The 27,279-nt window shown below is 39.3% G+C and overlaps 1 protein-coding gene across 20 annotated transcripts in view; it reads right to left on the bottom strand.

Annotated features, from left to right (window-relative positions):
- EPB41 (erythrocyte membrane protein band 4.1) overlaps nucleotides 1-27,279 on the bottom strand; it is a 403,184-nt gene that overhangs the window by 357,767 nt on the left and 18,138 nt on the right. For 14 of the 20 annotated variants that reach the window (XM_063454186.1, XM_063454293.1, XM_063454319.1 and 11 more), the window contains exons 2-3: nucleotides 2,215-2,662; nucleotides 737-955 (exon numbers count right to left, since the gene is read on the bottom strand). In XM_063454186.1, coding sequence (XP_063310256.1) covers nucleotides 737-955; nucleotides 2,215-2,658 — 663 coding nt within the window. In that variant the 5' untranslated portion in view covers nucleotides 2,659-2,662. The remainder of the gene's footprint in view (nucleotides 1-736; nucleotides 956-2,214; nucleotides 2,663-27,279) is intronic. The other 6 variants (XM_063454338.1, XM_063454232.1, XM_063454242.1 and 3 more) reach the window with 1 other exon arrangement.

The following is a 27,279-nucleotide window of genomic DNA, read 5'->3' as shown; positions in this document are numbered from 1 at the left end:
GCCTGCCCTGCAAATTGAACTAATCACACACAGAAGGCTCATGCAGGGTCTAAAATGCTATTAACATAACTGAAGATTTAAACATTTAAAGATTTATAAATTAAACATACTGGGCAATAAAGGAAGTTTAAACATTAGATCTCACTTGCCTAAATGGCAAAGAATTGAGCAGCAAGACAATAGCATGATCTATATACAAACACTGCTCCATTAAGCTAAAGTTGTTTTGGTGCCTATAGTGTTCCTTAAACAGACTGTGCAATAAAGGGAGTTCTGATCTATCAGCTCAGCTCCATCACACACTGTTTAGTGATGCCGTGCAGTCTGATGTCATATTCCGGCTCCCGGCATCACTAAGCGGCGCGCAAGGGAGCTGAGCAGTAAGAGCTCAGACTATAGCACTCCCTCGTCGCCCAACCGCAAATCAAGCTGCCGCCTGTGTCGGGGGGGGGGGTGCTCAAAAGGTGGCCAACCGGCCAGCTCTTGGGCCCCACAGGACACAAGGCTAACAAAGCAGTGCCTCCCAGGACAAATGTCTTGTTAGCCTCGCGGAGAATACACTGCTGGGCACCCTATCAGTGACCTATGGCCGCGTGCCCACAGAGAGGGCTACGCGTGCCATAGGTTCGCTATCGCTGCCTTAAACAGTATATCCTCTTTGTGACAAGGATAGCCACCTCTACTATGTTTTGTAATCCACATAAAAATGGACCTTGTATTAGACAAAATTACTCACCTCCAGTTCGCACTCATATAATGTGTCATCAAGCAGGGTGACCTTACAACGCATGTTTGGAGATCTTCTGGCGACCTTCGGTGTTTCTTTCAGCTCTCCTTCAACCTTTATTGGCTGTTTCTCTCCTTTCTTTGATTCCTCCTCGTTGTCGTGTTCAGGGTCGTGTTCAGGGTCTTGGTCGTCTTTCCTGTCCTCCTGAGCAGGCTGAAAGGTCAAATCCTTTATTTTAAAGGTCAAAGACATTATTTTAAAACTAAATTATGTTGTGTGGTTAAATCTAACTCCTTGCTAAACAAATTTCACATAGTAATAGAAATTAAATCCCACTTTGTATAAATAGCAACAGTTATGTATCCATACCAAACATTTTTTATACAGTTTTCGTACCATTTTAATAACTTAAAAGGGACACTATAGTCACCAGAAAAACTATATATTCTTGCATTTGTTCTGGTGAGTAGAATCATTCCCTTCATGCCTTTTGCTCTAAACACTGTCTTTTCAGAAAAAAAATACAGTGTTTACATTACAGCCCAGTGAAAACTCCATTGGCCACTCCTCAGATGGCTGCTAGAGGTGCTTCCTGGTGCAGTGCTGCACAGTGAGAAGCACTGCCATTCAGTGTATCCCCCCTCTGCATGCAGACACTGAACTTTCCTCATAGAGATGCACTGATTCAATTCATCTCTATGAGGAGATGCTGATTGGCCAGGGCTGTGTTTGACTTGTAATTGCTCTGCCCCTGATCTGCCTCCTTGACAGTCTTTGCCACTCCTATGGGGAAGCATTGTGTTTGACTCATACCACCACTTCTGATGGCCAGAGGCAGACAGGGGCAGAGCCACCAACTGCAGACTTGAATACAAGTAAGATTTTACTATATTTAGGGAGGCAAGTGGGGGCCAGGTGGGCTAGATGGTGGTTTTAACACTATTGGGTCAGGAATACCTTTAACAATGTGTTTTGAAAATGAATGTTCGGAACAATACACATTTTGAGAAAGTCAAAGTATTACTTGTTAAGCTACCAAAGAAAGTCACTACTTGCATGTAAAAGGCAACACTCGTGGGTGCAGATTTTTTGGTACATCCCCATCGTGCTTAGAATTACTAGCAGATATGTCACATGATCAGTATATCAAAAATATGAAAAATATCTTTATTGGTGGTAAAGATCAAAGGCTACAATTACCTTTTAAATGCTGGCAAACCTCAAACAGAGGGAAAACTATGGAAAATATACAAGCCTAACCAATATTCTTTAATAGACAAGAACTAGTCTACACTTTACCAGAGCTTCTTACTAGTCATAAGTGAGTGAACTGTAGTGAGGTATTTCATTGAAAAAGGTAATTAATTGGCAAAGGCACTTAAAACTAATTGAGGTCATTTATATGCTTTATTTATAAGTAAAAGGAAAACCACACAGACTTCCCACCACTTGACAGCAATTCACACTTACTGTACAATGCTGCTCACCTGGGTTTCAGCACTGCTCAAAGAGTGAAGGTCTAACGATGGGTCTGTTCGAAGTTCAGGTTCTGGGTCTGCAATAGGGGCCTTCAGAAAAACATCATCTTCAAGTTGCTCCCCCAGACATTCATCAACCTGGTTCTGATCTCCTCCTTGCTCTACTGGTAACTGGGCTCCTTTCTCTTCCTCTGACACCTGAGATTTTGGCCGCTTAAGGAAAGCTGAAAAAAGACGTGAAAGTCCTTTGCCTTCTGAATGGCGGTCTTTACTTTTGCGGGTGCTTGGTGAAGCTGTGGAAGGGGAGTCTGAAGTTTGTTCTGGCTCCGGACGTTCTACAGCACCTCCGTCTTCTGGCTGCGATCTGCAGGTTTTAGCTACCTCCTCTCCTTCCTGCTTTTGATCTGGAGGAGGACTTTCTGCCTCAGCCACTAAACTCTTCTCTGTTGTCATGATGCTGTAATAGATAAAGACATTAAATATATAACTTAACAAGCAGCACTTAAACTTTATCATCTCCTAGGTCCTAGTAACAAACAGCGACAAGAAAATCCTAGCATATACAGTATATACATGTTCAGGTTGTATCACCACAGTTAATTTTGCTTACTGCAACATAAGCATAAGCTATGGCACCAAACTCTGTAAAGGTAGCTGGTTCTCCTTTTAGGTGTATCAAAGTATCTAGCTTAAGAATCGCTTACAGATTCTTAGGCCCCTGGTAAATTAAGTAACAGTTAATATGTTCCGGTCATTAGGGTTTGAAAATTTGCAGACTCAGTACTCCGTATAGAATGCATCCATTTGAACTTCCATATATGTGTTGCTTCCCCTCTGCACTGAAAATTTGGTCTTCCATGGCTCTAAGTTACTCCATACAGTGGAGCCAAGACTGCACAGGCATTGTTATGGACGGTTTCCAATAGAAGGGGGTGAGCTTTTTAGCCACATTTTTTGTATACGGACAATCTCGTGTTGGTGTGGGCAGGTGTGAAAGGTGGCGGGTCATCTGAAAATGTGAGAATTTCGTATATATTCCCCCAGAAAGGACAGAATAATGTGCAATCTCTCCATGGAGAAATGATCTCTCTGCTCCCTGACATTGACAACATTGGTTGCCCTGTCTAGAATCAATAGTGTGCAGCAGGTGTTTTGTTTTGTACCAAAGTGATAGAATTTCATAGGCCAATTCCTGAAATTTACTGGAAATAGCACAGTGTAATGTAAGATTGCAATTTCTCTGCCATTGTGTTGTTGTAAAAGAGAGCGTGAAAGTGATTAGTTGTCTATACCTGAACTGCATAATTAACGAGTGAGTCGAGTCCCTGCATAGGGTAGATAGTGGTTTGATCTGACTATCCTGTACCAAGTGGTGTGCCTGGGCAGTGGACATAGAAAAGAGTTGTCAAAAAAATCGTAACTTCATGTGGTGGAAAGGCCAGATTGTGTACCACGGGAAGCAGAGGGAGAGGGAAGAAGGAAGGACGTAAGCGCTCATTTAAGTGTCATAGCCGCCATACTTGTAGGGTGGCCGATATTAGTGTATGTAGAACAACCAACTGTAAACTATGCTGAAGTTCCATCCAGATCAAGGCTGCCAGTCGCATGCCAGCCTGAACGGCTTTAACTTCTTTTCATCGTTTTTGTGCCTCCTCTTTGACCCACTACACAATCTGTAGCAAGCGTGTTAACATTTACAATGCGGGGTGAGACACCCACCCAGTCTTCCAATCTTGAGCAGGGTTTGGGTCCTATAGCTAATGTGTGGGTTACTCTTCTTCCAAAATTATTTGCGGATGATTGTAAAAAGACCATGGGCCGCATGCGGCAGACAATGAATATCTTTGCGGCCCGCTTGCCCAGTGGCTGCTTTGTGCGGTCACTGCAACGGATTCTGATCTTCCCTCCAACGGCCAAATCGCATGCTCCCGTGGCGCTACAGTGCATAGAGTCGCTGTTTGTTTGCAGAGCAGGCCAACCACGCCCCCTTCTCTCCTGCTTGCAGTGCAAGAGAAGCGTGTGACCTGCTTAAGCAAAGAAGAGCTAGAACTGGAGGACGGGTGACTCATCTTAAGGTAGGAGCAGAGGGGCTTGTGGATCTTCATGTGTAGTGTAATTTGGGGGAGGGAGGGGGCCATTTATTAGAGTGGTGGTAGGGAGGGGGCAGTGTATTAATTTGAGAAGGGAGGGGCCAGTGGATTAAATTGGGGAGGGGGTTCAGTGTATAAATTTGAGGGAGGAGGCAGTGTATAAATTTGGGGGAGGGCAGTGTATTAAATTGGTGGAGTGAAGGGGCAGTGTATTAAATTGGGGGAGGGAAGGGGTATTAGAGTGGTGTGAGGGGGCAGTGTATTAAATTGGGGAGGGAGTGGGCAGTGTTTTAAATTGGGGGAGGGAGGGCAGCATGTTAGAGAGGTGGGAGCAGTGTATTCAATTAGAGTGGATGGAGGAGGGGCAGTGTATTGGATTTGGGGGCAATGTATTAGAATGGGGGATGGGGCACTGTATTAGATTGGGTCTGCATGGAGACGCTTATTGGCCACGCAGCTTTTTGCCACACATGCACAAAAGCCTCCCAATGCTTTACTGTGGGAAAGCATTGGAATGGCTGAGATCATCAAATGTGATGATCTCAGCCAAAGTGAAGAACACGCTCAAAGGACTTCAAAATCAACAAAATCACGTCATTTGTTTTGTACAGCTATGCAACAGCACATATTTACCATTTCAGTCCTATTACCAAACTTTTCTTAATATGTCAAGGCAGTTGGACTGAAACATTGGTTATGTGAAAATGTTTATCTCCTTAACCCCTTAAGGACATATGACTTGTGTGACATGTCATGATTCCCTTTTATTCCAGAAGTTTGGTCCTTAAGAGATTAAAATAAGTTTGCTCTTTTTTTTTTTTTTTTTTTTTAACTTTGAAACCCCATGAGAGTGAGGACGTCCAGTGTCAGTCAGGCAACATTTTTTATACTGTACTTTTCAAAATAAACCTACGTTTCTATGAAAACTGAAGTTTGTTTTTTTGCGGCCCACATAAACTTAAACCTTGTTTATTTGGCCAGTGTTAGCATTTAAGCTTGACATGCTTGCCTGAGATAGGACTATTGGTAGGGTTTAAAATAGAGATGCTTTGGGTATCTTAATGACTCTGAACCAACCCAGCCAGGAGAGGGATCCTCTTGTTGTCTGTTACCTACCCGGAGAGCCAAAATGTTTGTGTGTTCTCGGATTGCAGTCAATAGGGGTTTGAGGGCAAGAATAAAGAGCAATGGCGATGGTGGGCACCCCTGCGAATGTCGAAGGATGCAGTAAATGCCCCACTAACACAGCCAGGCTGTGGGTGTAGGGTAAATGGCAAGTATCCAGGTAAGCATGTTTGTGCCTAATCCTTTTCATTGATGGGGTGCCAAAAGAAAATCCCAGTCCACGCTGTCAAAGGTCTTCTCTGTATTCATTGAAAGTAGGAAAATACCTCTCAAATTTAGGAGAGATTGGTGGATAACGGAGAGTGTATGGATGGTGTTGTTGGTCACCTCCTGTTTTTATATAAAGTTCACCTGATCCTTCAGCATCAAGTCAGGAAGTTAAGGCTGTAGTCCCTGTTAAAGAGACTTGTGAATAACTTTAAATCCCAATTCAAAATTGAAATAGGGCAGTAATTTGCATATCACTTCATGTACTTGCACTTTTTGGGGATGAGAGAAATGTTGGCAACAACCATGTTTGTTGGTATTGTGTGCCCTTCCCTGATGGAATTAAAAGCCTTAAGGAGGGAATCGAACAGTAGGTCAATATACATATGTTGTCATCTGGATTTCAATTGTTAATTGCACTCAATGTTCAAAGCACCATGTGGTGGTTATAGACCGTTTAGTTTCTAGTTAAATAACAGTTGCAATCTATATTGCCTATTTCTGCACTAGGGACATAATGTATGCGTTTTCATCATTTGAGAGAAAACGTTTTTTTAAGTCTGAATCTTTTAATATGAATATTTCAACAATTATTTTCTGAACAAATCAGTCTACATCTCGTAATACAATTTTTACCTACTGAAATAACGCAATTATTAAATTAAATTCAATTAATGCAGAAACAGAATTAGCTAGAAACTAAAATTCTGTGATGACAACAAAGCTAGTACATCCTTCGATAAAAGCGCTACATACCCCAGCATACAATTCGTCATATCACGAGTTGGCTTGAGCCAGAATAAAGAGTGTGTCTACCTGTAGGGGGCATGAGTATTTGTGATGGGAAGAGGCCTCATAAAGGAAAGTGGGAAACTAGACAAAAGCAGTATGACAAAGCATCAAATTCTGTCTAAGTGAGCCTTAAAAACAGCAGACATTTATATTTTTATGGAAACCTGTGTGTGGGGAGAAAAAAAAAAAACATGTCCTCAGTTCTGTATTTTTCTAGGAAGCCATCTTATTTTTCTCTGTTTGAGGTTTCACGTCTGAAAATACACCCACACAGTTATTGGTGAGCATGTGTTTTGATGAGCAAAAGGATCTGCACAGGAAATGTTACTGGCTGTATAATATAAACTATTGAATGAAAAATAAAACGTCCATGGAAGTACGATATATCACCAAGGACAGTTACCAGCTTACCCAATGTTACGACTTTATTGAGAATTTACAATATGTGCCAAGAGATATTTATTTGGGACAACAAACCAAGAATGAGTCATTGAACAACAGAGGATGCTGATGAATGTGTCTTATATACCTCCCAATGACAAGCCAGAGAGCACTCAGCAAAACCAGAATCAAATGGTACTAGAAACAGGTACTTCTTTAATTCTATCTCACCCCCATTCTCCCAATTCTTTCACTGGTCCCGACTATAAATAAACATACATTAATTTCTGAGCATCAATTAATCAGTGCTTTCATTGTGTAGTTACAAATAAAGCATATTTTCAATAACAAGAAAACATACAAATAATTGTGACATCTGATTACAATTCAAAACAAACAAACAAATTTTACAATAAAGAAATGGCTTTGTAACAGAACATAGTTCTACATGGGTTTAGAGGAACACTTTAGCGTTGGGAAAGCATTGGAAGGTAAAACACCACACTGCGGCAATCAGTTTGTCTCCCTGAGACCATTTAATTGAAATAGAGTTTCATTCAGCTATTTTGGCGTAAGTTAAAATGACAGTGGCATGACACCCAGACCCCTTCATTAAAATGAAGTTGCCTGGGAGCCTATAATGTCCCGTTAATTCCATCTAAAATTTTGTAAATGGCTCCTAGAGCACTATTTTGAGGTTCACAGGTAAAACAGTGAATTGGGTGAACTGAACACAGTTTTCTGAATGTTGGTTAGCGTAGAGGAGTTAGAAAACTTCATCAGCTTCTAATTTTGCCATCATGATCTAAATTTAGCAATTAGGTTTTTAGATCACCTTCAGTCCAAGTTTACTATAAATACACCAATACAAACCCTCATCTGCTATTTTGTGTGATGTATGCATCCATGCTTGTTTTACATGCTTTCAACCCAACTGGCATGCACACAACCCTTTCTCTAAATGAATGCATTATTCACGGAATTTGTAATATAAAAGTGAGTGCAGGTGAGTTCTCAAACAACCATATGAACCTACAAAAACACTGGAGAAGATGAAAGCTCAAAAAAAAGTGGTAGATGTGTAGCAGACCTAAAATGTAGCTATACACTGTTACTAGTTACATATAGTAGATGTACAAAATAATAAAAATGGTGGAATACCCCATTCATGGGCAATTGCTATCAACAAGATGACATTTTGGAAAATGCAGGGTACAATATTGTCCCTTTTAGCAGATGATTCCCTTTCTGGAACACTCATCAACAGATTGCAAGTGCAATAATCCCTAACCATGGTTTCTAGTGAATAAAGATTACATCAAGTTCTAGTGAATTAAGATTACATCACAGTTAAAGGGACACTATAGTCACCAGAACAACTACAGCTTAATGTAGTTGTTCTGGTGAGTATAATCATTGCGTTCAGGCATTTTCATGCAAACACTGCCTTTGCAGAGAAAAGGCAGTGTTTACTTTGCCTCTAGGGACACCTCCAAGTGGCCACTCCTCAGATGGCCACTGGAGGTGCTTCCTGGCTCAGTGCTGCTGAATTTTCCTCATAGAGATGCATTAATTTGATGCATGTCTATGAGGAGGTGCTGATTGCCCAAAACTGCTTTTTGCCCATGCCACCTTGCCGATTTTAGCCACAAGTTTTTTGTAATTTCCATTAACGTTTAGGCTGGTCTTATTTTTCACTTGGCTTGTTTTTGTTTTTATCTAGTCTCTGTTACCAGTGACCTTGGCTTTCTTCTGGGCTACTCTACCTCGCTCTTGGTTTTACATTAAGTTCAAGCCACCTCTATGGATTGGCATGATGCTATAATGCTAAATTACCTCTTTTTAATATATAGTAGCCGCTTTCAATTATAGGGACACTCCAGACACATACTATTTCAGATCATCTAGTACTGTCGTGGCTGAGCTGTGTGCATACATTTCATAAGTTAGTCTTTCTGGTATGAGGGGCTAGCACACTTATGGTACAAAATGGTGTAAAAAAAAAAATGTATTAACTATAAAGACTTAAACATAAAAATAGAGCATGTTAATGATAGCAAAATCTATCAAATGCATTTTCCCTTAAAAGCATGGCAAACTCACAGCTCACTGGGCCACAAAGTTATTAATTGTGAGCTGCGAGTTTGACATGCTTGCTTTAAAAGGACAATGCCTACTCTGCTGAAACTTACTCGGACGGGGGAGAGAAAGGGAGTAAGCTGGCGAGAGAGAGAGAGAGAGAGAGAGAGAGAGAGAGAGGGAAAGGGAGTAAGCTGGCGAGAGAGAGAGAGAGAGAGAGAGAGAGAGAGAGAAAGAGAGAGAGAGGGAAAGAGAGAGAGGGAAAGAGAGAGAGGGAAAGAGAGAGAGGGAAAGAGAGAGAGGGAAAGAGAGAGAGGGAAAGAGAGAGAGGGAGAGAGAGGGAGAGAGAGGGAGAGAGAGAGAGGGAGAGAGAGGGAGAGAGAGGGAGAGAGAGGGAGAGAGAGGGAGAGAGAGGGAGAGAGAGGGAGAGAGAGGGAGAGAGAGGGAGAGAGAGGGAGAGAGAGGGAGAGAGAGGGAGAGAGAGGGAGAGAGAGAGGGAGGGAGAGAGAGGGAAAGAGAGGGAGAGAGAGGGAAAGAGAGAGAGAAAGAGAGAGAGAAAGAGAGAGAGAGAGAGAGAAAGAGAGAGAAAGAGAGAGAAATAGAGAGAAATAGAGAGAAATAGAGAGAAATAGAGAGAAATAGAGAGAAATAGAGCAAGAGAGTGTGTGTGTGTGTGTGTGTGTGTGTGTGTGTGTGTGTGTGTGTGTGTGTCTAGACTGTGGAGGACCTGGAGGTGCACAGAGGTACGCAACGCCACACCACATTCCATCAACGTGCTCCACCTTCACAGGGTTTTAAGGAGTACCGGGAGGATCCACTTAGGCACCAGGTGCGGACCCCATATTAGACAGCCACTAGAGGTCACTTCCTGGGTTCTAGCACAGGTTTCCTGTGCTAGAGCGTCGCTGGACGTCCTCACGCTGTGTGAGGACCTCCAGCGTCGCTCAAAACCCCATAGGAAAGCATTGAAATTATTTTTCAATGCTTTCCTATGGGGAGACGTAATGCGCATGCGCGGCATTTCCGCGCATGCGCATTAGGTCTCCTCGGCCGGTGAGCGAGATTAGTCTCGCCCACCGGCCGACGTAAGCACTAGGAGGAGCGTCGCGGAGGCGGAGACAGCGCCGAGGGACATCGCCGCTGTCCCAGGTAAGTGACTGAAGGGGTTTTCACCCCTTCAGTAACCGGGGATTGGTGGGTGGGAGGGAGAGGGACCCTCCAGTGCTAGAAAAACGGATCGTTTTTCTGGCACTGGAGTTTCCCTTTAAGGACCAATGACATTCCACACAGTCCTAAGAATTAAGGTAGTGTAATTCCTACGACACAGAATAACTTAATTTAGTGACAACCGAAATGATAAGCATAATTACAGATGTTGGAATACAGTCTTTACGCATCAGCTTATGATAACTATTCACAGTCATTAATAAGTTAATTTTTGATTTTTATAGATCATTAAGATCATAGACTTTTAGTACTCAGTTTATTTTTCTTGAAAGAGCTTGAGAAAACAAAGTGTCTCTTTTACATAGAATGTTATTATACATAAATGTAAATTAAAGGAAATAATCCTTTGACGAAGTCACTGATGAGGTACAAAATGGAAGTTGTTAGAGCACCCACCCATGTTTGTTTAAAACAATTGAATCCAAACATACACTAAATAAATCAATGTTTATATATTTATAAACACAAGGAAGTTTAAGGTTGCAACAAGCAGGAATTTCCTTTATCTCTTCATTACAAGGACCAGATCTTAAGAGTCTACGTCCTCTAGATTTCTCTTAAGTGGAGACTGTCTTCCTGTGGTCTTTGCATGTATTCATTATCTTTCTTACTGAAAACATTTCCTTTCACGTAGAAAGAAAACCTAGTGTCTTGCAAATTATACTTAGCAGATAAAACACAGAAGCAGGTCATGATGCTTACATTTACCAACTCATATAACCCATTTTACCATGAATGAATTATGTATGGTACTCCTCAGAAAACATGCAGGGCAGAGACAGACAAGAGAGATACTACTTTACTATCCAATGTTTAGATTAACTCTGTCCAGCTCCACCATTTTAAATCAAGTTGGTACCCTAATTTGAGACATTTCCATTCCATGGGTATGGAGTAAATGATCTAAACCCGCCAGAGTCACCAGATTCTATAGACTGCTATAAAAGTACATGAACTTATGTCAATTTATTTGAGCATGGCAACCAAGTGTGATCAAAATACCAATAAGCCAAAGAAAAAATATGATTTTGTTGGGGGGGAGGGGGGTTTAGGGGTGGGGAAAAGGGATAGAGAAGTGTCTACATCCCCCCCTTTCTTAAAAAAAAAAAATCTCTGCAACGCCCAATACCCGCTCATAAAATATATATGGTTACTTGCACCAGTTAAAAAAAAAAAAAAACTCAGTTGCGCTCTACTACTGTACTTTATCTTAAAGCAATGTACGGCTATCCCACATATGACAATGGAAAGCTCCAAACATAACTTATTCCATCATTCCTCCCTTTATGCAGTACATACACGTGCAAAAATTTACAAATAAATATTGTGGTTATAAGGACAACCTCCACTGTATGATGTCACAGGGGAAACCATCCTTTTCATAAAATGTAGTAACCAAGACACTAGGTGTTACAGAAATCATAAAAAAAAAAAATTGTTATATATACATATACATACATACATATATACACACATATATACACATACATACATACATATATATACACATACATACATACATACATATGACACTGCCAACAATCTCACAACTGAAATTACTTTGCTTATATATTTGTATACATTTTTGCTTTCACGTTTAAAGAAAATATTTTGGTCGTTTATTCCACATTTTGTCCAACCACAACCAAATAATTAAAACATGTTTAAACATTGTAAAAAGATTTAAAAGAAAAGAAAAATACATTTAAATCCAAAAAGAAAGAAAAAATAAGTTAAAATGCTATTCGTAAAATACAGACATAAATACACTAAAAGCTAACCGTTAAATCAACACAATACAGTTGAAATAAACATTCAAAGGCGTAGTAGTAAAAATATGATGTTTTTTTTTTTTAAAGGGAAGAGATCAGAAAGTAATGATTGAATTCACACAGACTATGTGGAATACAATTGCATGAACATTCTAAAAATAGCAGCAGACTGAAGCAAATCTTGGAAGAGTTTCTGCATTATTTATGAGCATACAAATATTACAGGCTAGCAGCAGCATGCCATAAAACCAACTGTAGTGAAGCACTGCCTTCAACAGTATGCATGTAGGTAAACTGTTCCAACACCATATATAAAATTAGCTTCTTAGTCTGATTAGAATATGAACACAATACAAAACCAATCATTAAGACTGTTTTGTGGCAAATATAAGAGGAACAAATATAGCTTTCTTATGAATAATTGTATTTTACGATTATAGCTACAAGAGTCAGTCATTTTAGTGAAACCAAGGGTCCATCAGGCACCAGCATCACACCTGGCTTCTCCTACTTTGCTCAGTGGAGCCAATATAGTTCTCCTGTAAGCCAGGGCACTCCATGCACCATAACAACTACAGCAAGCTGTAGTGATTATGCTAATTGGACTGTCCTTTAACAGCCAGGTTCAGTGTTCGGTTTTCAAGCATCCTGTGTGAAACTTAGGAATAACTCCCTAAGCCTCCTCTTTCTAGGTTGCAATATTTTTCTGACATTATGTTGATAATGCATTAAAAACATGCAATAATAAAATTACACGTCCTTTGGTGAGCACTTCTAATACTAGGAAACAGCAAAAACATATCAGCCAATCTTTTGCAACTTTCAATCTCAGAACTGAGCACATTTCATAAATCCTTGGCCAGCAGGTTTAAGATATGTACTTCAGCACTAAACAGAAGGTTTGTAGATAATAAAAAGGATAGATATAATTCCCTCTGTTAGTGGAGTTTAGTAAAAAATTATTGTGAACGTAAAATCTACGGACTCCATCACATTTTGTAGAGAAAAATACTATAACTCTAGAAAAGAAAAGGATGGCTTAAAGGGACACTCCAGGCACCCAGACCACTTCTGCCCATTGGAGTGGTCTGGGTGCCAACTCCCACTACTCTTAACCCTGCAACTGTAATTATTGCAGTTTTCATTAGAAAACTTGCAGGGTTAACTCTATCTACTAGACAGCCACTAGAGGGCACTTCCTGGTCTATAGCACAGGTGTGAGGACCTCCAGCGTCGCTAAAATCCCCATAGGAAAGCATTGAAAGCATTTTCAATGCTTTCCTATGGAGAGGTCTAATGCACGTGCGCGGCATTGATGCGCATGCGCATTAGGCCTCCCCCACCGGTGGGCGTGATCAGTCTCCCCTGCCAGAGGACGTGGTGACGGGGAGGAGCGTGGGCGGACCCAGAAGCAGCGCCGAGGGACATCGGCGCTACCTCAGGTAAGTCACTGAAGGGGTTTTGACCCCTTCAGCAACCGGGTATAGGAGGTGGGAGGGAGAGGAAACCTGCAGTGCCAAGAAAACGATTTGTCTTCCCAGCACTGGAGAGTCCCTTTAAAGCAGCTCTGACACCTGACACTTTTTTTTTTGGTCCACTTGCTTCATCTTAATTATAATCCCTCCTGGTCACTTCATCTTTTCTTCCTTAAGCTAGATATCAAAACCTGGACAAAGCCATTTTGTTCGCCTATGCCCATGATATCTGCCATTTACCTTTTTGTGGGACGCTTTTATTGACGGATCGTGTGCACATTTGATTGGTAACTGAACCTTGCTTTAAGTTCTGCCTATTGTCAACATTACTTCAATGCAAAAGGAAAATGTAGTCCCTACGTAAAAAAACTGGAGCTCTCAGGAATAAAAAAGAGAAAGCAGATTAGATGTAGTGTATTTTGTCAATAGATCCGCTTTAAGAGGAACTATCACTTCCACCCTCCAAAATGTGGGCTTTAATGCAGCAGGGCGTCATAGCAGAACCCCTGTCAGGGGAGGGATACTGCCTGCATACCCAGGCAGCCTCTCTGCAACCAATCCGGCCCATGTGATCGTGATTCCACAATATGCAATACGTTTGGCCACTGTTTGTGATTAAAAAAGACCGTACCCCATTTTAAATACCCTGGATTGTCTACTTTTGCAAAAGGTATGTCATAATGGGGGTAATTCTTATTCCTGGCTGCCATGTTATGGATGTAAATTAGTGATAGTAAAAGGTCTATTTACTGTGTATATCTGTATTCAATATTTACTGAAAAAATGGCTGCAAGGGCAGCCCCCTCCCACCGACTAACTACCTCGTGTAACAAGATGGCGCCTACATCCGGAGTAAAAGCCCGGGATGATGGTGACATCACGCCTTGTAAGATGTGCATTAGATAAGACACTTAACACCTAATCAATTGAAGATGTATTCTGTTATCTATATTTTTGCCTTTATAAGGGGCTTGCCGCCCCCTGATTAAACATTCCGAGGTTCTTCATTAACCTGATACCTGTGTCTCAGTGTGATTTACTTCAGAAGCGTGGACGCCTTTATTTTAACAATTTGGAAGAGAGCAGATACTCAAAATAAACAAACACTTGGTTTTCATATGATCTCAAAGGCAACATAAGCCCCGCAAACCAATCATAGAAATCTGCACTTTTATAAACTGGGGTTAAACTAGGATACACCTCACCAATTAAAGGGACACTATAGTCACCCAGACCACTTCAGCTCAATGAAGTGGTCTGGGTGCCAGGTCCCTCAGGTTTTAACCCTTCAGATGCAAACATAGCAGTTTCAGAGAAACACTGCCATGTATACATTTGGGGTTAAGCCAGCCTCTAATGGCTGTCTTCCGGACAGCCACTAGAGGCGCATCTGCGACGCTGGAGGCATATTATGCCTCCATTGCGCAGAGCATCCATAGGAAAGCATTGAGAAATGCTTTCCTATGGACACTTTGAATGCGCGTGCATCTCCACTGACGTCGGCGGGGGAGGAGAGTTCACTAGCGCCGAGGGAGCCTGGAGCTGGAATAAGGTAAGCTGCTGAAGGGGGCAGCGCCACGGGAGGGGGGCCCTGAGGGTGGGGGCACTATAGTGTCAGGAAAATCGCTTTGTTTTCCTGACACTATAGTGATCCTTTAAGCACTTCAGCAAGCTTAAGTGATTTTGGGGTGTGGAGTGGTTCTTGAAGGAGTAGTTAAGAATGAAGGCATATATATAGAGAAGAGGGAGGGGGGACAGTCAGCACCCAATATAATGGTGCGGCCACATCATGCTAGAACCAAATAAATGCTCCAAGAAGGGGACACTAGAACTACAGGTAGCAGAGTTTGAACAAAATTTTAAAAAATATTTAAGAAAAGTTATTAAATAATTTAGAAAGAAAACTAAAGTGATACAGATAGCTAATCCCAATTAGCTATTGTTTTCCTATGTACATAGTTTCAGATTAGTCAATATTCTCAATTTATATTAAGAAAGATGTCTAACTTATTGTTAGGGTTTTGTTTTTCTTTCATTAAATAATACACAACGGGAATTCCCTTCCTGTTTTTAGTTTCTGTTCTGTCATGGACTAGCTGTAAGTATCTGTTTTTGTACCAAAATATGTTGCTATAGCAACCCAATGCATGGTATTGCATCCACGGAGATGTAAAGATCCACATTGATGGTGAGCTTATCAATGGAATATACAAACACTTGGTGAGAATTATGTGCAATATTCAATGCATGCATATCAGAAACGGTGTTTTTCCCTAAATATAGGGACTACATAGTACCAGGAAAACTAGTTTGTTTTCCTGGCACAATAGTGGTCCTTTAATAAATTAAAGGCACAGCACACTTTGTAATTGGGTTAAATTTAAAATAAATAAAAGACCCATTTTCAACTCGGGTATCTGCTGCCAAATAAATAAGTAACTGTATGGGGGTGTTGCTAAATCTCAATACGTACGTAAATCAGTCATTATAAGCTTACAACTATTCATCTTTTATGAAACAAACAGAAATTGTACAAAGATAAAAACAACACACAAAAACGGCTACACAAATTTGTAAATCTATATTAATAATGACCAATCACGGGAGCAGCAAGTAAAAAGGAGGACACCGGGCCACTTCAATGTGATGAAGCAGAAACAGTGCCTATGGTGTTCCTTTGATAGGAACATAAATACCATTCACAATAAGCACCAATTATTTCATCTGTTGTCCATTACTGAATCTATCTGGTTATTGCTTCATATAAACAATTATATAATGTTTATTATTGAATTGGTTTCTAAAACCAGATGTTATGCAAGGCTTCCGACAGAACCCCTACAAACTAATTAGGAGAGGAAGAAATCATATACATTATGTGGAAATCATTAATAACACGCATTTAACCAGTAAAGCAATAATCAATCTACTTTTCATAAAATATACTGCCACTTCAAGAGAAGGTCTTCTAATTTTATAATTTGAGAGAACACAACATTAATAGCAATAGGTCACAAATACGATTGCATAATCATATACATAAAAATCTATGGATACAGCAACATAGAAGATTAAAGTAAGAGTATGCTGGATGCTGCATGTTTAAAGTGCCATAAACATGGTAAATGTCCAATAACACACTCAATGAAATGTAGCAATGCTACTTTGCAACTCACTCAGTAACATTTTACCGAGTGTGCTGCACATTTTTTAAACAATATTTATTGCACTCTTGCACAATTTAAAAATAAAGCGTTTACAGTTTGGTATTTGGATTTTTAAAGGGAATCAATTGTAAGTGCTGCATGTGTATAGCCAAATTATAATATTGACTAACCTTTTTCTTAGATCCTTGAAAAAGGTTATTGGTATATCTCTAAATGACAGTACGGACTAGCAGTAATACATATAAAAGCTGATGCTCCATAATTCCTGTAAGTTACTATGTACGAGCCTAGGCCATATAACAATCTTGTCTGCTTGTAAATGTGCAAACAACTAATATAGAGAATTAAGTAACAATCTTCATTAACAATAAATAATTTTAAAGTCTGGGAGGCGTGGTCTAAATGCTGATGGCAATGGACACGTGATTGAAGAGCTCCATCTCTCCTACCCACCTTACACCTTTTACCTAAAAAAAACTGAGCGCCAAGAGCCCTCTTATCTAGTTGACACTTCCCACCTGAAAGCAATTATGCACCAACCTCGGAAAAGACAGCGGAGCTCTGCATTACCCCAGCACATCACAACTTATATAGTCCTATCTAAGAAGGCCCAAGATGACGCAGAGCAATGAGACCGCTATCACCCTTCCCACTGTAACCCCAGCTACTGACCACTCAATACAGTGGATGCTAGACAACCTCAAGACAACACTACAAAAATCCTTGAATTGCATGTGAACCGACATTAAGAAACAGATCCAAGCGTTGATCGATTGTAGAAGACAAAAAAGAGGATCTGGTAGAGGCACACTATTCCCTACCCGATGCATTCACTTCAATGTAAACAAAATTACAACTTCTGGAAAATAAAGTTAGCGACTAAGGACACCGAGACAGATGGATCATCATAATAAGGCGCACTGGAAAGGAGGTAAAGCAGCAAGACCAGCAATAGCATGTCACGGCTATCTTCTGCACATCGTTACCAGAGCCACTCACAATGACCTTCATTTCGACTAAATACATGGGCTCCTGAAACCCAAAACACCTACCATCTGCCACACCATGAGATGCCATTGCCTGTGGACACTACTACAATGTTTAAGAGAAGCTTATGTCTCTGGCCAGGACCACCACTCTTCTGCAGTCTCAAGATCACAAGATGAGTGAGACTGCGTATCCTTGATAGGTGAGATCCTCTGGGACTTTAGCACTAACTTTCCTTTTCATTCCTGACAACCGGTGAAAAAAGATGGTACAATTTATAGTACAAACTAATTTTACCCCCTAACGTACTTACCGTTTAAATTTTTTTAGGTCAATATGTTTTTCACACCATGTTAAACAAATTACTTATGCATATATCACTACGTGCTGCCACAAGGTATTTTAAATACTGTGGATTTTCAAATGCTGTCCACTAGCTGCGGCCTAACGGATAGGTTACATGGCTGTGGAAAAACCACCCATTATCAGTCAATGATACCTCACGGAAATATAAATATGGCTATAGTCTTTGGCTATAGAAAAGAGAGCAGCCATCTTAAGATGCAGTCCTCTGCCCCAAGCTCAGTGAAAGCGGGTATAACTTCCCCCATCACATATGCTTCTCACAATGCTGTTGATAGGACAGCAACAATTTAACACCAGACAATTGTATATAATTTATGATCTTAATCTTTTGATTTATTTTTCTTTTCCTCTTTGTCGAGCCCCGATTTATAATATAGTGCCAATATATATCCAGAGTTTTATCATAAAGTGCCATATTCACCACCCCCTCACTGACTACGAAGTGCTTTATCATTTATAACATAGTGCCAATATATGCCGCTTCTGGGAAGGAATAGTTCACCTACTTATATCCGAATCAATAGGCAAGATCATAGGAGGTGACACTAATTTTATTTTTAATGCTACCCTTGACTCTTTATTAAAGTCAACAATAGCCACTATTAAGTCCCAGAGAAGAAAAAACAGAAGAGAAATAAATCTTATCTGAATATGGCTATATTGACCCATGACTAGTTACAGATAGTTATGAACAGGACTCTATACCTTTTACTCCCAGGTATATAACTCTTAATCAAGAATTGACAGATTTTTAATCCAACTTCCACTATTCCCAAAATTGCCTCAAAACACATCGGCCAGATCTCCTGGTTGGACCCCACACACACCAATCACACTCACCATGCCCTTTCCATTTAAACACACTAGGGAACTACAAAAATACTTTGTAAATAATGATAAAATTAGACTGCTTTATAGAATCTGTGTGGCTAGTACCCAAGGCCGTCATAAAGGGAGTGTTCATTAAACATGCTAGCTATGCTAATGAACTCTGCAAAGCTCATTACACTACACTAACCACTCATATAGCAGAACGCCAATCCTGTAATAAAATACATCCATCACCATTAGCTAAACAAACCTTAGACAACAACTGCGTGACCTAGAATTAACCAAGATAAACTTTATACAGAGAAAACTAAAACAGGGGCAAACAGAAAAAAACTGAGGCATTTTACACAGGGCAAAAGAGCAGGCGCATTGCTGATGGCCCAGCTCAACAACCAAACTGCATAACAAAGGGGACATATTTTTATTTATTTATTTATTTATTATTTTTTTAAATGATCTCATCTCTGCAGACGGCAAAAAAAAATTATTAGTCCCCAACCTCAACTATTACACCAGCTTATACAACCTACAAAACAATGCTACCCCACACACAAACCATACCCAGAGGACATGGACTGGTTATTACATAAACTTTATTTACCCCCACTATCTATATCACATTATAACCTTAAGGCTCTACCGGCCCATAAATCACCAGGACCAGCTGACCTGTCTAATGCATATTACCAAACCTTCAAAACAATTCTAATACCATACCTCTCTAGGCTGTTTAACAGCAGCTACAAGAAATACTCAAACCCTTCAGAAATGTTATCAGTACAAATTGTTACACTTCCGAAACCTGGAAAACCCTTCACTACGGTCAGAATTTTCAAAAAGTCTCGCTCTTGAACTGAGATGCAAAGCTATATGCAAATTACTTGCTAGCCGATTCTAACTTGTTCACTATGATTAATCAGGGTTCGCAAAATCACAACAAGAATCCGAAAACAGAGTGCCTATTCTTAGCAATAGATGGAGAGAAGGCCTTCTCTATAGGCTGGAGCGGGTTATATGCAAAAAGTCCTAGCTAAATTTGAGATATCACCCCATTTCATCACTGGCATAATATAATGGCTGGCTTTGCATCAAAAACCGTCTGCACAAATCTATACAGCAGGTTTCACTGCAAATCCATTTTCAAATCACTGATGGCACACGCCAAGACTGCCCCATTGTCCCCATTATTATTTATCCCCTCTATAGAAACAAACATGCAAGGGGTACAAGTAGCAGACCAAGATCACCGCTCATCTATATGCGGATTGCATTTTTCTGACTTTAACGCAAAATGCAACAAAATTAACCCTCCGGTTATGTCTTTGTACCCATTTTGGAAAAAAATCTAATTACAAACTGAATACTAGTAAGACTACACTACCTGTAGGCATGCCAATAGGCACAGCTTCCGATCCAATATCTCAATTCCCCTTTAAGTGGAGATCAAAGGCCATTACATACTTAGGCACAAAAATAACGACATCATTAACTACTCTAAACATAACCATTATCCCCTAACAAAATAAAACAAACTTTACATTCATGAAAAGAAGGTCTACATCTGTTGCATGCTGTCTATCCACATCCCTTTATCTTTTTTCAAAACTGCACATTAAAATGAAGAATTATCCCTGGTTATGTGCATTACTGGTAAGGTGCTGGACCAATCTGGTCAAACTTAAAACACTTTGTTACAATGTTCTTATGACCAATGTAAACACATCCAGATGTTTATGTCCACATGGGAGAGGGATAATGGTGTGGGCTTTACTGATGATGAATAGATTGGGCTCAACAGCCTAAATGGGGTTACAACCACAAAGAGGCACACCAATCCACATTTTGTGGACTTGACGCCGGATATATATCTTCTGAGAATCAATACGGACACTGATCAAATCTTTTTGTGACCTAAATTTGCTCTTTAATGCCTCGACATTCCTAGGCATGGCTTCCCCACAACCCATCCCCTTTCATAAGTGGGCCCTAGCAACACACATCATTCTTACTGCTAAAAGCCTTATTGCTAATAATTGGAAGAACCAAAGTGTTCCAAGCTAATGAAATTTGGTAGATAAATTACATATCAACTCGAGATATGAAAAAATTGCAGCTTTTAGAATATAACAACAGAAAAAAGTTGACAAAATATGGAGTCCATGGTGGAGTAAATACCCACTCTCCTCTCACTCCGGATTGTAGCATAGCTTAGGGAACCTAGTTTGCTTGTCTGCTGGCTCACAGATTTCTTACTTAATCACCACACTTGAGACTTTGCTCTGTTCATATCGTGTCATTAGTAATGTAGTATACTTTGCTTTGAAATTTTCCATATTTCAGTTTAAATGTACTTTTTATTTACCTTTGTTTTAATTTGAAATACCTATGTATACGCAACAAAAAGTATACATAAATTATGTTGAGTAATGCAAAATGTGGTATGCTAAACTTACATTATTGGGGGGGAATAATTAATCTTGATTCTTGAACTTCACAGTTCAAGCATAGCATTAGACAAATTTAGTAAGTCTAATAATTTACATTTGGGGAACATTTTAATTTGGTATAAATCTCCCAGCCTGTTTTTAATTACATAAACATCACTTCCATGATGTAGCCTGCCATTATCATTGCAAAAACATTTTTTTTTTTTTTTTTTTTAAATGAGACAAGTATGAATAGCTTTAGGATTCCAGGAGAAAATACATCAGAAATGTATTAACTCAACTAGCAATTCATAAAACAAGAAAGCAAGGGTAGCATTTAATAACATAAGATAAACAGTTCTGTGTTTATCAAAGTCATGTGTCTTGGTGGGTTTTTTCCCCTCCAATTTTTAATGATAAAAAGAAAAGAAGAAGAAGAAATGGGAGTCCAGATGTTCTCTCTGTACAGAATACATAACCCCTGAAATCATGTCACTCTAGAAGTTGTTCTTTTTCAAGTGAACTTTTTGATTAATGTATTTCCTACGACCATATGGCAAATAAACATCTTTTCAATGGAAGGGACCTTCGATCTTTAATACTATGAGGAAGAGCACTTTATTCCGGACTATATCCGGTCACTTCCTTTCCTGATTCCTTGCATTCTCTGCAGTCAGTATAAAACAACAAAACACTTATGCTACTTATTCCATCAATGCATTGAACATTTTATTATTTGCCAACCCATGTTTTTTTCTGGATTATTTAGCACAAAACAAAAAAATTCTGAATAGAAATATTTAATAAAAAAAATTAAATAAAAATTTTTTAAAATAAAAACACAGTTGAACTAAGTACCCACCTAGTATTTGATGCCTCACTAGATAGGCAGTTCAACAAAGCCTCCTTTGAGTTACTCTGAAAAGTAATCAGTATAGGAGCCAATTAACTCAACACTTTAATTGACAGCTACAGCAATTCAAACAAGATTGAGAATGATCAACACCATAAATTACACTGGGTGCAAATTCTATCTACACTCCCCAGCGTACAGAACACTACATAAATCAAAAGACATGAAACAATCCAAACAGAAAACTAACTTTTTTTTTTTAATACAAATTATATAAAAGATTATATATCAAATAAAACATCAACCTAATACCAACCAATATAATACAGTAGCTATCAAGTGAACAAAAAAAATATAGCAACAAATACTTATAGATGAAAAGCTGAGATTCAGTACACAGACCCCAACCCTAAATCTCCAGCCCAAATCTAGAGAGACTTTGGGGGATCAGACGGGTCATACTTTCTGTGCATTTTGGGTTTGACAGAAAATATTTTTTTCATATATTTGTCTTAAGAAGAAAGAAAAAGAAGAATATAGAGGTGCAATAATATGAGTTGAGATCACATCTGGAGCCCATGGATCTTCACAAGATCGCACTACTGTTGAACCCTTATGATGTTACTATACAAGTTTGCCTTATCAACCTGAACTATTTTTAAGCAGTTTAAGAGGAAGAAATATAAACTATGGATTTTGCATCCAATGAGACTAGCCTATAGTGTCAGATTTTGTGTTGACAACAGTTATATTATTAAAAGGGATGCTGTAAAGATACACAGTCTCTATAACAAATGAGAAATCTTATCTGATAGAACTCCAGCTGCAATTCCCAGCGCCACAAATTTTATACACAGTCGGGCCCAACTCAGCCTTTCATCCTTTCAAGGTTGATACAATAAGTACAGATATGATGGATGATAACAATCCCAAGACACACTAGAAAACTAGCAAAAGCTTAATGTATCTTTGCATATTAAAGCGCATCTGTCACGTCTAGGGTCTTTACATAATTTGCAAAGACTCCCAAAGGTGACATCACTGTTGGAGGTCAGGTGGCTATGGGGGTGGGGGGAGGAAATGATGAGACTTGCCTAAACCAGTTCCTCGCAGGCGGTTCCAACTGCTATATTTCAGCCCCTGGTGCTTCAGCTGTCAGGAGCCAATGTCTCTCGATCTTGCATGAGAGTACAGCATTGATTTCTATGGGATCCTTCATAGAAAGAGCTTTTTTCCCCCCCAATAACAAAATGATAGCTCTGCCTTTTTTTCAAGCGCAGGAAGAAAAAAAAAAAAATTGTACCTATATGTTTTGACTGCATGGAATTTCAGTGAAATTCCAACACAGGCAATCTGAGTGTTACATTTAGATTCAATCTTTATAAAAATACAAATTTTTGATATACAGGGAGTGCAGAATTATTAGGCAAGTTGTATTTTTGAGGATTAATTTTATTATTGAACAACAACCATGTTCTCAATGAACCCAAAAAACTCATTAATATCAAAGCTGAATATTTTTGGAAGTAGTTTTTAGTTTGTTTTAGGGGGATATCTGTGTGTGCAGGTGACTATTACTGTGCATAATTATTAGGCAACTTAACAAAAAACAAATATGTACCCATTTCAATTTATTTTTACCAGTGAAACCAATATAACATCTCAACATTCACAAATATACATTTCTGACATTCAAAAACAAAACAAAAACAAATCAGTGACCAATATAACCACCTTTCTTTGCAAGGACACTCAAAAGCCTGCCATCCATGGATTCTGTCAGTGTTTTGATCTGTTCACCATCAACATTGCGTGCAGAAGCAACCACAGCCTCCCAGACACTGTTCAGAGAGGTGTACTGTTTTCCCTCCTTGTAAATCTCACATTTGATGATGGACCACAGGTTCTCAATGGGGTTCAGATCAGGAGAACAAGGAGGCCATGTCATTAGATTTTCTTCTTTTATACCCTTTCTTGCCAGCCACGCTGTGGAGTACTTGGACGCGTGTGATGGAACATTGTCCTGCATGAAAATCATGTTTTTTGAAGGATGCAGACTTCTTCCTGTACCACTGCTTGAAGAAGGTGTCTTCCAGAAACTGGCAGTAGGACTGGGAGTTGAGCTTGACTCCATCCTCAACCCGAAAAGGCCCCACAAGCTCATCTTTGATGATACCAGCCCAAACCAGTACTCCACCTCCACCTTGCTGGCGTCTGAGTCGGACTGGAGCTCTCTGCCCTTTACCAATCCAGCCACGGGCCCATCCATCTGGCCCATCAAGACTCACTCTCATTTCATCAGTCCATAAAACCTTCGAAAAATCAGTCTTGAGATATTTCTTGGCCCAGTCTTGACGTTTCGGCTTGTGTGTCTTGTTCAGTGGTGGTCGTCTTTCAGCCTTTCTTACCTTGGCCATGTCTCTGAGTATTGCACACCTTGTGCTTTTGGGCACTCCAGTGATGTTGCAGCTCTGAAATATGGCCAAACTGGTGGCAAGTGGCATCTTGGCAGCTGCACGCTTGACTTTTCTCAGTTCATGGGCAGTTATTTTGCGCCTTGGTTTTTCCACACGCTTCTTGCGACCCTGTTGACTATTTTGAATGAAACGCTTGATTGTTCGATGATCACGCTTCAGAAGCGTTGCAATTTTAAGAGTGCTGCATCCCTCTGCAAGATATCTCACTATTTTTGACTTTTCTGAGCCTGTCAAGTCCTTCTTTTGACCCATTTTGCCAAAGGAAAGGAAGTTGCCTAATAATTATGCACACCTGATATAGGGTGTTGATGTCATTAGACCACACCCCTTCTCATTACAGAGATGCACATCACCTAATATGCTTAATTGGTAGTAGGCTTTCGAGCCTATACAGCTTGGAGTAAGACAACATGCATAAAGAGGATGATGTGGTCAAAATACTCATTTGCCTAATAATTCTGCACTCCCTGTAGAGGTGACATAGCTACTTCCATCCTTCCTGGTCTGGGCAGAGACAGCTGGTGCTTACCTGTGAAAGTGCAACAGCTGCAGAAATGGAAAACATTAAAACTTTTTTATTTGTATATCTATATGCATTAGTCTTAATAATGCGTAAAAACGGTTGTAACTTCCAACCTTGATTGTCCAACATTTGAAACTTTAGAATGTTTAGAAATCAGACGTTTCTACTGCCATTATCTTGCAAGCTGCAAACAAAGTAGATTTAGGATAAAAATTAATGTCTTCTAAAATAACTATTCTTTCACTATACACTTTAAAAATAAGTTTATTAGTTTGTTCAATATTTATTCAACTTTTAATGTCACAAAGAATAAAATTGCCCAATAAAATTTTGGCACTAACCACATTTAAAGCTGCATGTGCATCTTTTTGTAGTCAATAGATTTTTGCTTTCAAGTCTCAGTTTCATTCTTTACTATAAGCTCATTTGTTTTCAATTAAAAATCGCCATACACACACATTCCTTCTTCTGGAGGTTGAAATATCAACATTTTTGCTTCCGTCTGAGAGTTTTTTTGTTTGTTTTTTACTTTTTAAATATTTTTTTATTTTAACCATGTAGCACATCAAAAGCAGTATAAATTAAATGTAACGTCAAGCTTGTTTAACCCTTTTTTCTATAAAAAGCATATGGATATTACAAATAGCTTTGACTCTTTCCTGGTCGTGGATTAATAATTGTGCACTTGGCCTCCCAATTTTACACTGGCTTAAACACTATGAGCTCAGGAAATCCCAAATTCAAAAACCACACTAATGCGAGGATCACACGCTAGCAGCAAATCATTATAAAACAGAGATTATGTAAAAATAACTGAATGACAAAACAGGTAGGTTGCACACACACACACACAAAATAAAAGTGAAAATAATGTTAATTTGTTAATTGGTCAAGCAGACCCATCGTCTTCATTTAAAAAGACAAACGTGAACATATCTTCTATTAGTCAGACTTAATTTTAAATAAATAGTGGAGGACAACTTCTTACATTTGTCTTAATAGGACACATAGGCAACCAATTTCTTATTATACAGATAATGCACTAATGAAAAGAAGAAAAAAAAAGACATTAAAAATTTACTCTGAATGACCAGTTATAACCTAGGCTAAAGATTTTATCAAATGTGGGGGTACCTTGAGTGGCCATTTAAGTTACATTACTTACATGAAAACACAAATCAATCCCATATCCCTCCCTAGCCACATTGCCTCTCAGGTGGAACAAACACAGGTATCATGTATTCTTGCCTCACACAATTGCAAGAAAGGCAACAAGGGAATTGCTTTCAAAACATTTGTTCTCCTGGACGGTTTCCATGAGGACAAGAACTTAGCTATAACTTTAACCAAGTCATCTATCTCTAAACTTGGATTTCAGCTATGACTTGCTAGTCAGGCACATGCCAATGTGATCTGAGAACGAGTTTGCAAAATTGAGAGTTAAAAAGTAACATGACATTCTAATTTGAAAGACCTGCCAGGAAGGTCCTTATAAAAAAAAAAAAAAAAGACTTTTGTCATTGTATGAGAAAGAGACATTCTTAATATGTTTAACATACATTCAACTCAGATATAAATGAACAAAATTATGCAAATAAGAGGGAGATAACACATTTATCCACCACTGCAATTAACCGTTTACCCCCCATCAAGTAAAAAAAAAAAAAAAAACTCAATTTTTGAAGATATAAAGCAGTCCCAGTACTGTCATTTCACTTACAGGAAGAGCAAATTGAGATTCATTATTTCAATGAAAAGAGATGGAGATGAAAAACGTAAGTTATTTTCAAGATCATAAAATAAAGAAAGATATATCAAGAATAAAATGCTGGCAGAGTTGCAAAATATGGAATAGTTTACATAGATGGTTTGCACTATACCATGTTACTGACAGTTCTCCAGTTCTGCATAAAATGGGTGTTTTCGCTCAATGTTGAGTTGTGGGGAAGAAAATGTAAATAACCATCTGCCTGACAGAGAGCGGTCTTGAGGCCCAGCGTATGTCTGCATCAGGTGCAGGATCTGCCTCAACATTCAAATGTCTCATTATCTGCCAGGCACTCCAGCTGCTGGGTCTTTAAGAGAGACTTCAGCCCTCAGAAGACAAATGACCAAAGATTTAAAAAAAAAAAAAAAAAAAAAATAGATGGAGACAATATCTCTGTTGGACAAGCAGGGATGAGTAGACATTACCACCAGCAACTGTGCTTTGGAGTTATGTATAAAATCCATGCCTCATTACTTGGATATACAACAACTACATTAAAAATGCAAATAAATTCTACTGCTAGCAAAC

Source organism: Pelobates fuscus, chromosome 1 (assembly GCF_036172605.1).
Source record: "Pelobates fuscus isolate aPelFus1 chromosome 1, aPelFus1.pri, whole genome shotgun sequence".
NCBI lineage: Eukaryota > Metazoa > Chordata > Amphibia > Anura > Pelobatidae > Pelobates > Pelobates fuscus.
Note: the sequence above shows the minus strand (reverse complement) of the source record. Positions and strands in the feature narration are given on the sequence as shown.